This window comes from Bubalus bubalis, chromosome 3 (assembly GCF_019923935.1).
Source record: "Bubalus bubalis isolate 160015118507 breed Murrah chromosome 3, NDDB_SH_1, whole genome shotgun sequence".
NCBI classification, from domain to species: Eukaryota; Metazoa; Chordata; class Mammalia; order Artiodactyla; family Bovidae; genus Bubalus; species Bubalus bubalis.
In genome coordinates, this window is record NC_059159.1 from 28,879,939 (window position 1) to 28,892,902 (window position 12,964).

Here is a 12,964-nt window from a genome sequence, read left to right on the forward strand (position 1 = left end):
GTGGTGAGGCGACCCGGGGTCTCCATGCCACTGGAAGATCATGGCCCAGCCTCTGAGCATCTCTCCCCAGAGGCCCAGAAGCCACAGGGGCTCTGACTCCACCAACCCTTCCCTTCACACCCCAGACTTCGCCTCAGCTGAGCCCACCGTCCTCCTGACCAGGCACCTTCCCCTCCTCCTCAACGCTGGTAACATCTTCCCGTCCTTCAAACCCTGACTCAAAGGCTGCCGTGAGCAGGCTCCACGTCTGTTTCTGGAGAAGCCACAGCAACCCACTGAGTGGCATGCCGTCTCTCCAAGGCCTGACCCTGAGACCCAGGACTGCATGGACAGTTTCCCTCTGCACTGGTCCTGCCTGCCCCCACTCCAAGACCACGGAGATGCCTGCAGAAGCTTAAGGGGCCAGCAGGGGTCTCTCCCCTCAAAGTGCTCCCCAGAGGAAGGGGAGACAGTCACACCCACCTGCCCTGGAGCCCAGAGGTCACCAGAGACACGATGCACGGCAGGCAAGTCCCCAGCATTCACTGGGCACTTTCACCACCTGGAAAAGCAAGAGGTGGGTCTGGATCTCTGGATCTGTCACTAAGGCTCAGGTGGACACAGGACAGTAGCAGCGTGGGCTCTAGACTGTCCTCCCAGAAAGCTGTGTGACCTCAGGAAAGGCCTTAGTTTCCTTGTGGGGTGATGGCAGCACCCACCTGCATGGCTATTGGCAGATGAAGTGAACAATTGTAGGCACAGTGCCACTCAGGGTCCAGAAGCTGTGCTCAGCAGACGGAACCAACCCCAGCCCTCTGGACCCACAGCACCCTCAGGTGGACAGGCTGGAGATCACTGCCCACCATTTCTGCTTCCTTTTCTGCCAACCGGAGGGCAACCCATAGGAACACCTGGGGCTTGCTGCAGACTGTCCTAAGAGTGGGCACAGTGCCTTCAAGACCTGGGATTCCACTTCCAGCCACAAGGGAATATCAGAGCCTGCACTTACCCACCTGCCTTAGCAATAAACACCAGGCAGAAAAATCTGTGAAGCCGTGGCCAACAGGCAGCACAGTAAGTGCAGGGACCCTGCGCAGAAGGGAGACAAATGAGGCAGTCAGCTGCGGGACTGCCCCAGCCACCTCCAGGTCACAGCAGAGTCCAGGGGGCTCCCGGAGTTGAGGAGATGAAGTTTGCTCAGAGCCTGGAAACCAGGATTTTCAGGACAGAGGAGAGGAGAGGGCTGCACAGAGCAAATGCCACAGAGTTGCCTCTTGAGGATTCAACTGGAGGCTGAGATGCACTCTCTCAGTGGTGGAGGAAACCACCAAGACTGGAACAGAACTGCTGGAAAGAAGCGGCTGGAACAATGGCTGGTAATCATACAGGACCAGGAGTCATTTACGTTCCCCCAACAAAGTGCAGGCTCTAAGGACCTGCAAGAGGGTCCCCAGGAGGATACCACCTACGTGATGGGCAAACACGCCCTGGACCCAAGGCCATGAGGTTTTTCTATAAAGGCCAGGTAGCAAATGTCTCAGGCTTTGCAAGCCATGTGTCTCTGACACCCCCTTCAATTCCAGAAATAGACACAGACAACTCATAAACAAATGTATACATCTCCATTCCATTATTTACAAAATCAGGCTGTAGGCCAGATTTGGTCCATTGTTAGCCAGCTTCTATAGTAGACTAAATCTGCGTTGGTCCTACCTAGAAAAGCTTAACAGCAAGCCTCAAAGTGTTACATTGTTTCCAAGAACGGTATCCCAAAACAAAGCTCCAAAATGTTTAAAGGAGAAAAAAAATACAAAACAACTCCCACAACATAAAATTTTCAAGTCTAGTATCCAATCAAAAATTACCAGGCATTCAAAGAAACAGGAAAACAATGAGCCTCAAGAGGAAAAAAAAAATGGATCAAAGTGAAGCCAGAACAAATACAAATGGCAGACAAAGAAGTGTGAACAGTTATAACTTCATCCTATATGCTCAAAAAGTTACTTAGAGACATAGAAGATTTTTTTAAACAAATACCAAATTGAAACACAAGAGGAGAGTTTCAGCATTTAAGATGAAAAATACAGTGGATGGGACTAATAGAAGATTAGATACTATAGAAGAAAAGATTAGTGAGCCTGAACACCTATCAGTAGAAATTATCCAAAATGACACACACAGAAAAGAAAAGAAAAAAAAAAAAGCAAGACAGAATAACCAAGGCCAGAGTGTCAGTGAACTTGGATCAACTCCAAAGGTCTAGAGTACGTGTAACTGGAGTTTCAGCAGGTGCTGAGGCACACGATGGGGGAGGGAGGATAGAAAAACATTTGAAATAAAAGGCCATAACATCTCCACATTTGATGGAAACCACTGGGCTTCCCTGGTGGCTCAGACAGTAAAGAATCTACCTGCAATGTAGGGACCTGGGTTCGATCCCTGGGTCAGGAAGATCCCCCAGAGAAAGGAATGGCTACCTACTCTAGCTATTCTTGCCTGGAGAATTCCATGGACAGAGGAGCCTGGTGGGCTACAGTCCATGGGGTCGAAAAGAGTCAGACACCACTGATCAACTAACACTTCCACTAGACTTTTCATTTATCCCCAAGTCCAGGAAGTTTGATGAATTCCAAGCAGAGGACACATGAAGAAAACACACCACGACACATCATAATCACATCACTTAAAATCAGTGACAAAGAGAAAACCTTAAAAGCAGCCAGAAGGGAGAAGACCATCAGCCAGTGAGGAACAAAGCAGACGTCTCAGAATCAATGCAAACCAGAGGACATGGGAGCAACTGAATGGAGAAACCATTAATCTGGAATTCCCTACCCAGTGAAAACGGCTCTCAAACCAAAGATGAAATAAGGACTTTTTCAGGGAAACAAGGGCTGAATTTACTCTGGTCAACCTGCACTGTGGCTGTCACCAGCCCTACACGGGTGGAGGGGCTGAGGCCTGGCGGGGGAAGCTGAGGCTGCCCTCGCTCACTGGGGTGTGAAACACATGCCCCCAGCCCCACCCCCACCAGCAGGGCTGGGCAGACCCCGGCCGCTGTGCCTCAGTTTCCCACCCATCATGTCCCACGATGCGACATGGTGCCTCTCCCCTCCCCACCCTGATGCTGAAAGGACCTGCAAGGCCTGGGGAGGAGGCCTCCTGGGAGCCCCAGCCTCCCAGGCAAATGGGGAGGAAGTCTGTATACAGGGCCACAATGCAGCTCAAGCCAGGGCTAGCTTGCTGTCGCTTGCACCGCTGTCTCTTCCTGGTGGGGGGCGTGGTGGGGGGGGTGCTGTCACCATCTCAGGGTTACACAGCTGGCTGGTGACAGAAGCCTCCTGCTCCTGGCTCCTCTCCCAGAAGGGATCCTGCGTCCATTCTAGCTGTGACTCCACCCGCCGCCTCCCAGAGTCCACCCTGGGTCCTAGAACAAAGCTCTGGCAATCAGCACTGCCCAGAGAGTCACTGCCTGGGCCGCCCAGCTCTGCTACACATTACAGTGTGTTGGGGGGCTGGGGGGTTGGGGAGGGGAGGCTATGGCACAGCGCTTCCCTCCTCAGTCATGGGGGAGTGGACTGGAAGACCTGCGGTCCCTCCCCTCTGACAGTCATCAGCTCTGGCACCTTCCTTCTGCACCATTAAGACAGAAGCCTCATTAAGGCCAATTAAAGGAGATTCAGGCCACCCAAGCGCCAAATGGCTGCAATGAGCCAGGGTCAGGAAGCACATGCAGGTCCCACCCAGCCCAGTGGCGTGGGCCCTGCCCCGAGTCTGATAGACATCGGCCACAGCTCAGGAATGCTGCAGAGACCAGAGGCTGCAGAGCGTGGGGTCAGGTGACCAGGGCTGTGCCCAGTGGACGAGACAAGAGGACAAGCCCCTCCCTCGTCCTGCCGCCCCCAGGGGCCTCCAGCTTCCAGGTGCAGGATCCAGACCCAGGCCCGCACAAGCCAAGAGTTTTCAAACTGGAAAATCTCAAGTTCATCAATCTGAAACATTTAAGAGCTCAGCTTCTCCAGGATCTACGAGCAACAGACACGGTGGGGTCATGGAGCGTCCTAACCCCCCAGCTTAGGGGGCCTGGAAAGGACTTGCCTGGGGTCACAGAGCCAGCCCCGCAGGGCAAGGCTCCCGAGCCACTGGAGGCCCATGTCCTCTCTGCTGTGTTCCATCAACCCCTGCTTGAACTCCTCCAGGATGGGGGCTGGGGGGCTCACCACTTCTCAAGCCAGACCACCCTCAGGGAGAGGCCATCAGGATGACAGGGCTGAGGGAAGAGACCTGGCATTTACTGAATCTGTGCCAGACACCATGCTTTTCCCATGCAAATCTCACAGCCCCTTTGGGGCAGGTGCTGGCATCAGATGGTGCTGAGCAGGAAGGGACGGAGGATCAGAGAGGTGGAGTGGTTACCTCGGGCAGCATGGCCTGGCAGCAGAGCTGGGCTCAAGCACGGGTCCCCCAATACCGAAGACTGTCTTCCCACCGCCCCACGTGGCGTTTAATCTGGGGGATCACTCGGACTTCACAAAGGAGGCTGGTGCAGCCCACCAGCCAGGGCCTGCCAGGATGAAGGAGGTGTGGCCCCAGTAGGGGGCAGTCCAGCCCCCGCACTGAGCATTCTCATGTATGTGACTGCCTTAAGACCAGTGCCCAATCCCCATCTTACAAACAAAGAACCTAAGGCCCAAGGTCATTCAGCAAGGGGGCCTCTGAGAGGCCTGGCCCAGCCCACCTCTGAGGGCCCAGGGGAAGGACCCTTGGCTGCAGGGCGAGCCTGCTGGACCCCCAAGACCAGAAGCTCAGTGCAAGCCTGCCACTCAAAGCCCTGGTGTGTTGGACTTCCCTGGTGGTTCAGTGGCCAAGATTTGGCCTTCCCAGTGCAGAGTGCCTGGGCTCAATCCCTGGTCAGGGAACTGGATCCCCATGCCACATGCCCCAACTAAGAGTTCACATGCCACAACTAGAAAAAACAAAGACCCTGGTGGAGCGTCAGCAGGCCCTGGCCCCTCTGAACCTCAGCTCATCACCTGTGACCTGGGAGTGATGACAGGCCCTGGCTCCCAGGGTCGTGGAGGGAGGGCAGGGTCGGCTGGTGTGGGGCAACCTGCCCGGGCACTCTGGAGCCTGGCGTGCACCCAGCCCAGAGGTGCCAGCCCTCCTTCTTGGCAGAGTTGCTCCTCACTCTCCTCAACCTCAATTAAGACACAAATGCTGCTGGGTAAGAACCTTTGGAAAAGACAGGAGCCAGCACCTGGGACTATATTATCAGATGGTTCCCCACCTGGGGCTCTGGGCTGGAAAGTGCTCCCCAGACCCACTGCATGAGGCTGGCTGGTGCTGCCCCTGGAAGCAGCCAACTGGGCCACCCCAAGGCCTCTCACGGTGTCAGGGCTGTGAGGGTACCACCTTGTTTGGGGACAGTGAGAGTCCCTTCCTGGTCCTCAGGGGCCTTGGCTCCCTGTCACTTTGTACTCGCCAGGCCTTGGGGCAGTCAGACTTCTGCTCCTGCGGGAACCCAGAGTCTAGGAGCCTCGTGAAAATACTTTTACTGCCCTGATTCAAGCTGAGGGCCCACAGTGAGGCTCCACGGCTCTCACGAGGGGCAGGGCTCAGAAAGAACAGCCGAGACACTACTCCTCCAGGGAAAGGGGAATTAGAGCCCCCAGAGCTAGGTCCTAGGAAGGCTCCTCCAGTGTTGGCTGGGTGACAGGTCATTTGCTCTCTGCGAGCCCCTCGTCTGCACAGACGGGACCACACCTATGCTGTGGAGCCGGGAGGATCCAGGCAGGCAAAGTGCCCACTCAGCACCTGGGGTACAGCTGGCATTTAATAAATGCCTCATTAAGCTCTTTTATTCTCCTGGAGCCAAGCTGTGAGCTAGGATGGCAGCGTGGGAAGGCAGGGGCCAGACAGAAAAGACGTGGGGTCACTCGGGCACCATGGAACCTGGTTCCAGTCCCTTCTTGCTGTGTGGCCCCAAGCAAGAAACGTAACATCTCTGGGTCTGGCCCCAGCCTGGCGGGCATGAGATCTGATTTCAGGTCTAGGCTTTACCCCTTACTCTCCTTTGTGCCCACCCCACCGATTCCTCACCCACACATGATCCAGCCCTGCCCTCGGGGGCCCTGATGAAGAAGTCCCGTGGGGGGGCATCCCTGAACGAACAACCTGCTAGAGCATCTCCCCTTTTGCTGGCCAAGGCGGGCCCTCCACAGCCCCAGCCTGACCCAGCCCGGCCTCACCCCTTTTGCAGAGGCTGCAGCCGCCCAGGCGTGATGCTACAGGCCTGGCCTCTGGTATGCAGTTAGAACCCCATGGCAGGTTTTTTCCCCAGATAAATCCCTGGCTCCCAGGGGCTGGGAGAAGGGCAGGCAGATGACCCTCTATCTCTGGGGCCTTCTCAGGACCACCTGCCAGTGGAGTCAGACCCTGGACCCACTAGTCTTTTTACCAGAGGAGGGTCAGAGTGAGAGATCCTTAAAAGGCCCCAGTGCCTTGCCCGTTTCACAGATGGCTTGACCGGGGCTTGTGCCGGGTCACAGGTGGTGGAGGAAGAGCCGGGACCTGACCAAGTACTTGTGGCTCCTGTGCTGTGGCCCATTAGTTCCACACTCATCTCCTGAGAAAAGGAGAGAACTCAGCGTTGGCTCTGATGGGAACACGGCCACTCCCGGTGAGACGGGCTGAGTGTGTGCTGTGTCACTTCCCTGCCCCAGGGTCGGCCCGCTGTGCTGACGACAGTCTGGGCTGAGGAGGTGGTGGGCTGGGCTGTCCTGACTCAGCGCCACCAGCCCCAGCCCAGGGGCCCAGGTGGGCAGGGGGCCAGCGTTTTGGCCAGGCAGCTGGACCGCAGGGTCTCCATCCCAGATGGGGAGAGAGGGTGTTCTCCCTGCACTGGTGCTGGGGGCAAGAGGAGGATTCGGGGGTGAGGGAAAGAGAGGTGATTCATGGGGAGAGAGAAGGCGGGTCAGGCTCCTGGCGGCCAGGCGGGCAGCCCGGGCAAAGCGCCCTGTCAGCACCCGTCAGCACCCGCCGGCGTCACGGCCCCGCCCTGCGAGCCAGGAGGCGGCAGAGCAGGGAAACGGGAGGGTCCCAGGCAGCTTGGATGAGCGGCCCCTCCCTGGCTCTGCCCCTCACTGGGTCCTTTCAAGGCCAGGGCAGGACAGGCAGGGAACCTGTCTAGAGTCTGAAGACAACACCAGTCTGGTCCCTTCCCTACCTCTCCACCCAAGAGCTAGCCAGGTGACCTTGGCAGGGACTAACCTACTGGGCCTCAGTGGCTACATCTGGAAAATGGAGCAGATAACACTACACGAGACTATAAAGTGCCTGATACCCAGTAAACAGCAGCTCTGATTATCAGGGCCGCCCCCTCCACCCTCCACACACTATGTTGTCCGTGGGTCCTGGGGTGGACATGGCAGGGAAGACATGGGCTGGAAAGCAGGAGCAAGGCTCCCCATCAGGTGTGAACAAATCCCCCGTCCTCTATGTCTCGGTGTCCCTGGCCAAAAGGGGAGGCACTTGGCCTCTGAGGCCCCTCCTGTTGAGCCCAGGGCTCACTGCCACGCCGCAGGAGCATGGTCAGTGGGCCCCCACCCTGGGAGGGATGAAAGCAGGGCCGACGCCCACCTGTTGGGGGCTGCAGGTCAGCACCGACGGGGACCACACAGACCAGGGTGCAGGCCTGGGCGGGACTGTCTCCTGGCTCTGTCCCTTTACACAGGTGATGCTGATAAGCTTGGAGGGCTTTGTGGGGAGCAGACGAAGTTACAGGGGGCATGGGGCTGCATGAGATGGCTGGGTCTCAGCCCTGGACACAGAGACGAGAGAGGAGGGAGGAGGCCCTGGTGCTCAGCCTGGCCCCAGGCTCCCCTGTCTGGACCTGGGGAGACAGACCTGGATCTGTCTTTCCATTTTGGGGTGATAAGACTTTCCAGCTGTTCCCGAGCAGTCTGGGATCTGGGATCCACCTCTTTCCCACTTCTGGTGGGGAGGAGAGGCACCCCAGCACGGCAGGTCAAGCCCCCTCTACCAGGGTCTCAATTTCTCCATTTTTAAAAAGGGGGTGGAGGCTGGGTAATGGGATCCAACAGGCACTCCTAGGGGACTGGGTTTCACAACCTCAAGCCTGGCACCCACGCCAGCAGCACCCCCCTCCGCCACAGCAGGTTATTCAGTCTGAAAACTGTGATGGTCCCTCCACCCCACCTCTTCCTCACTCCGATACCCGACTCCATCCTTACGGCTTTCATCCCCACCACCTCCGTTTCACAGAGCAGAAACCCAAAGCCCCAAAGCTGCCGGGGATCAGGCCGAGAGCCAGGCTCCCCAACACAGGCTATCCGACCCCGCCAGCCTCCTCAGGAAACAGGGACTCCACCTTTCCAGAAACTTAAGCCATGGCCATCTTGTCAGTGCCTGACCCACTTCTGGTCTCTTTGCCCAAGAGCTCCCCTGGGCCCTGTCAGCCAGGATGATCCCCAAGGCCACTGTCTGGGTTTTGAGCGGGCCCAGAATAGTGAAGGGGTTAGATTCAGCTAGAAATACCTTGCCCTGCCGGGCCAAGGCCAGAACAGACACTGCTGACCACTCACTCCTCTCTACTGAGTCCAGAGCTGGCTTATGAATCCTCAACACGGCTCGCAAGGCAGGCTTTGTCAGTCATCTCAGAATGTGCCTTGAAACCATGGAAGCAAGAGAAGGCCCCGCTTATGGTCATGGCTATCCAGCAAGGGCCTGGCTGGCTGCCAGTGGAGAGACCCCTTCTCAGAAGGTATGCCAGTGTGTCAGCTGCATGGATATCCAGGCGGGACAAGGCACAGCTCGGCAGGGGTCGCTCCGCGGGAGGTCCAGACAGTGCCTGAGGTCCCTTCGATCCAGGTTGACAACCCTCACTGGGACCTGCTCTGCTTCCACCCCCAGGAACACACCATCGCCAGTCCCCAGCTCCCACTCGGGGAAGGTTCTGCCACTGCAAAGCTCATGAAGAGGCTCAGAGAGGGAGAGCTACTTGCTCTCAGTCACCCAGCACAGCAAGGAAAAAGGCACAGTTGAACTTGGATCTCCAGGCCAGCTTCGGCAAGACTCAGGCTACTTCTCAGTCTCCATGCCTACCCCAAGCCCCAGACTGTCTCCACCATCCACAAAAGCAACACCAGAGCACTCGGGAGTACGTGTGCGCAGGAACCTCCTGCTTCTCAGAGCCATCCCCGGGGACAGTGAGGGAAAGCCCTGTGATTCTTCCTGCCCCACCCCGTCCAAGCACCTTCTTTTGGGGAACCTGCTCGCCAAGTCTGAGGAAGTCAGAAACACCCCCCAACGATGCACAAAGATCCTTTAGCAGGAGCAGCCTGCTGTCAGCGGCCAGGGGATCCAGGTGCCCTATCGCTCTGCAGAGAAACCGAGGATCCCGGCGAAGGCAGGAGGGAGGCAGCCCAACGGGCAGCAGAAAGCCCGGGCTGGGCTTAGTGCGCGCATGTGGGCGCCTGAGACACCGGGACAGGTCAGGCCTGCCCGGCTGCGTCTCTTGGGGACTCCGGCCGGCCGACTCACCTTCTGGGCCTGACTGATCATCTTGCGCACCACCTCCTTGATGTGGGCCTGCCCGTCGATGGGGGGCTGCATGTAGACGCTGGCCCGGGTCACGCCGCGGTAGGCGATGGTGTCGGGCCAGCCCAGGTCCAGCTGTGGGATGGAGCGGTCCGACTTCTGGGGCCAGTACTCCAGCGAGGGAAGCGGTTCGGCCTCGGTGGGGGTACCCCCGGCCGCGCTGGCCGCATCACCATCCTCCGGCCCGTGGGGCTGCGTGCCAGCGCGGGGGTCCTCGGAGCCGGGGTCGTAGACCTCGATGGTCTCCAGGATGCGCCGCAGCTCCAGCTCCGAGAGGAAGTCGCGGATGTTCTCGCGCTTCAGCACCTCGTAGAAGGCGTCTCGGCCGTTGGCCGCCAGCGCCTCCAGCGCCAGCCGCTGCTCCTCGCTGTAGAAGAACTCCGGCTTGGCTTCGCTGGAGCGCCAGTTGACGTGGCTGTCGTCCAGGCACTGCACCTGCGAGAAGGCCATGGCGGCCGCACGCTCCGCAGCTCCGGGCCGTCTCCGGCTGGGCGCTGAGCGCTCTGGGGCCTCCAGCCGCCGCCGCTCCTCTGCCCCGGGACCTACGGGAGGGGCGGGCTGGCAGGGTCGGGTCAGAGTGCAGGCGGGGCCGGGGAGGGGCGGCCGCGCGGAGGAGGGGCCGGCGGGGGGCGGGGGCGCACGCCTCCCGCCCGGGTGCCGGTACCTGCGGGGGGCGGGGGCGGGGGCGGGGGCGGGGGCGGGGGCGGGGGCCCGCCTCCCGGGGGAGTTTTGGAGCTGCCACAGGTCCTGGCTACTTCTGGGGGGAACTAGGGTCGGCAGGGGACTCCCCAGAAGTTCCCAAGAAGGAGGGTTCGGAGTCTGCTCTCCGACGACCTCTGGACCTGCTCGGCGGCGCCCCGCATCCCTAGGGCTTCCGGGGTGGGAAGGGGCCCCCAAAGCTCCCAGCGCCGAGATCGGCAACCCTAGGGGTCTGCGCGGAGGAGGTTCGGGGCGGCAAGTGAGCAGGCGGGTCTCCCGGGGGCCGAGGGTCGGGGGTCGAGGGCGCGGGCCAGGGTTCGCTTACCGGGCGCGCGGGCTGCGTGGGCGCTGGCGGCAGTGACTAAGTGCGGCCCCGCCCACCCCGCTGCCGCCACCTGCGGTCACGTGCGGCCGGGGGCGGAGCCGGAAACATTCACATTCACCCCACCCCCGACGGACCGACGTCTGGCGGGTGTGAGCGCGTCTTCTCCGCCGCCACCAGCCTGAGGTGGCCGAATTCTGAACCGCTCAGGGACCAAAATCCAAGCGCTTTTGGGCCATTGCAGCCCAGAGAGGGACAGTGTTCTCCTGAGGACACACAGCAAGGTGATAGCCTTGACACGCCCCTCCCTCACACTGCTGGTAATCCTGGTCCAACCTAACCGTGTCCAGTTTCCCAGGTGGGACAGAAAGCATGCACAGATGCTCACCCGTTGTGGAAGTAGAGTTGGGGTGCTGGGGTGGGAGGCTCTGAAGCAGGGGCGGGGCCGCTCTGACCCAGCCTCAGGGGCCCTCCCAGAGCCTGGTGTAGACAGGGCAGGCACCCAGTTCTAGGTCCCAGCCCCGGCTTCCTGCTGAGAACAACACCCCACCCCCCACCCCCCACCCCCCAGGACTGGTCCTGCATGATGAGCCGCACGCAGGCCCTGGGGCGAGGAGGGCCCGAGAGGGCAGCAGTAGGCTGGGGTCAGGCCCAGCTCTCTGCCCTGCGTCCCTGGGGCTTGGGACCCCGGTGACGGGGGTGTGTGGGGACCACATCTGAAAGCAGGCTGCCAGGGTGGGGACAGCAAAGCCCATTAAACCTCACCAACCACAGCCCTCACCCCGTCGCGTGCCACAGCCAGTCAGCCAGGCATCTGGCCCAGCCTTCCCACCCCCTCCCAGCCATGCACGGGCTGCTTGGGGCTCTGAGGACACTGCTCTGTGCTGCAGAGGGTCGGCTGTTGACATCTCTAGGCCTGGGCCCTAGAAAACCTACCTCAGGACCCTCTCCACCCCCCGGTCTGCCTGTCAGGCCATCTCCCCTGGGTCTACTGCCCTCAGCGGTGGTGCTGCCTCCCGACCCAGTGTCTCTATGGTCCCATCACTGGGTCCTGCCCTCTGCCCTGGCCCAGGGGCTTCACATTGTGTCTGAACACGGTGCCCCTTCAGGTGCCCCCAGCACCTCCCAGGTAGGTGCACACACACCTGCCTCCCCACCCCCACCCCACACAGTCAGATGTGAGAGGGAGGTGGCCCCTGGGGTGAGCACAGCACTGGGAGCCCTGAAGCCTGGCTAATGGCCTCTGCAGCTGGGGACCCATTCAAGACTGTCTCTGGGCCTTGGCATCTCCTTTTGTTCTTCCCCTGGTCGGAGGCCCTGGGCTCATTGAGTCCTGGCGCTCAGGGCTGAAGGGCCTCCAGCCCTGCAGTTACCTGCCCATAATTTTAGAATCACAGGAAGCTGTTGAAAAGCCAACAGAGAGCTTGCAGGCACTCTTCACCCAGTCTTCCCCAGTGGTGCCATCTTGTATAACCACAGTGCGATAACCACAGCCAGAAAGCTGGTTCAGATTTCAGCAGCTTACGTGTGCTTGTTTATGTGCATGTGTGTACACCCTCATCACACGCGTAGGTTTGTGTAACAACCGTCACAATCTAGGTGGAGAACTGTCCCCCTGCAGTCAAATATCTCCACCCTAACTCTGGCCACCACTGATCCATTCTCTGGTGATTCGTTCGGGTCAACGTATATCGGTAGCTCATTCCTTTCTATTGCTGACTGATACTCCATGGCATTCTAGCCTTTATTTCTATGGGTTTGGCATTCTTAGCCTCCACATATAAGGGATATCATATGGTATTTATCTTTCTTTGGCTTATTTCACTCAGCATATAACCCTTGAGATCCATCCACATTGTTGCAAATGGCAGGATGTCTTTCCTTCTCATGACTGAATAATATTTTCTTTTCCAATATTTATTTTATTTATTTGATTGCACTGGGCCTTGGCTGCAGCACGTGGGATCTAGTTCCCTGATCAGGGATGGAACCCACACCCCCTGCATTGGAAATGTGGTCTTAGCCACTGGACCACCAGGGAAGTCACTGAATATTTTCATATATATCTATATGAGCGTCACATCTTCTTTATCCATTCATCAAAAGTATTGTTTAGTTCAGTCGCTCGGTCGTGTCCAACTCTTTGCAACCCCATGAACCGCAGCACACCAGGCCTCCCTGTCCATCACCAACTCCCGGAGTCCACCCAAACCCATTTCCATTGAGTCAGTGATGCCATCCAACCATCTTATCCTCTGTGGTCCCCTTGTCCTCCTGCCCTCAATCTTTCCCAGCATCAGGGTCTTTTCCAGTGAGTCAGCTCTTCACATCAGGTGGCCAAAGTAT

The 12,964-nt window shown here is 58.7% G+C and overlaps 2 protein-coding genes across 3 annotated transcripts in view; one reads left to right on the forward strand and one right to left on the reverse strand.

Annotated features, from left to right (window-relative positions):
• Nucleotides 1-10,711, reverse strand: part of FAM83G (family with sequence similarity 83 member G) — a 29,244-nt gene extending 18,533 nt beyond the window's left edge. The window contains exons 1-2 of one of the 2 annotated variants that reach the window (XM_006048841.3): nucleotides 10,622-10,711; nucleotides 9,541-10,139 (exon numbers count right to left, since the gene is read on the reverse strand). In XM_006048841.3, coding sequence (XP_006048903.2) covers nucleotides 9,541-10,047 — 507 coding nt within the window. In that variant the 5' untranslated portion in view covers nucleotides 10,048-10,139; nucleotides 10,622-10,711. Of the gene's footprint in view, nucleotides 1-9,540; nucleotides 10,156-10,621 lie in introns of both variants that reach the window. The other variant, XM_044939158.2, reaches the window with a different exon arrangement.
• SLC5A10 (solute carrier family 5 member 10) overlaps nucleotides 1-12,964 on the forward strand; it is a 55,104-nt gene that overhangs the window by 29,402 nt on the left and 12,738 nt on the right. The gene's annotated exons all lie outside the window — the stretch shown is intronic.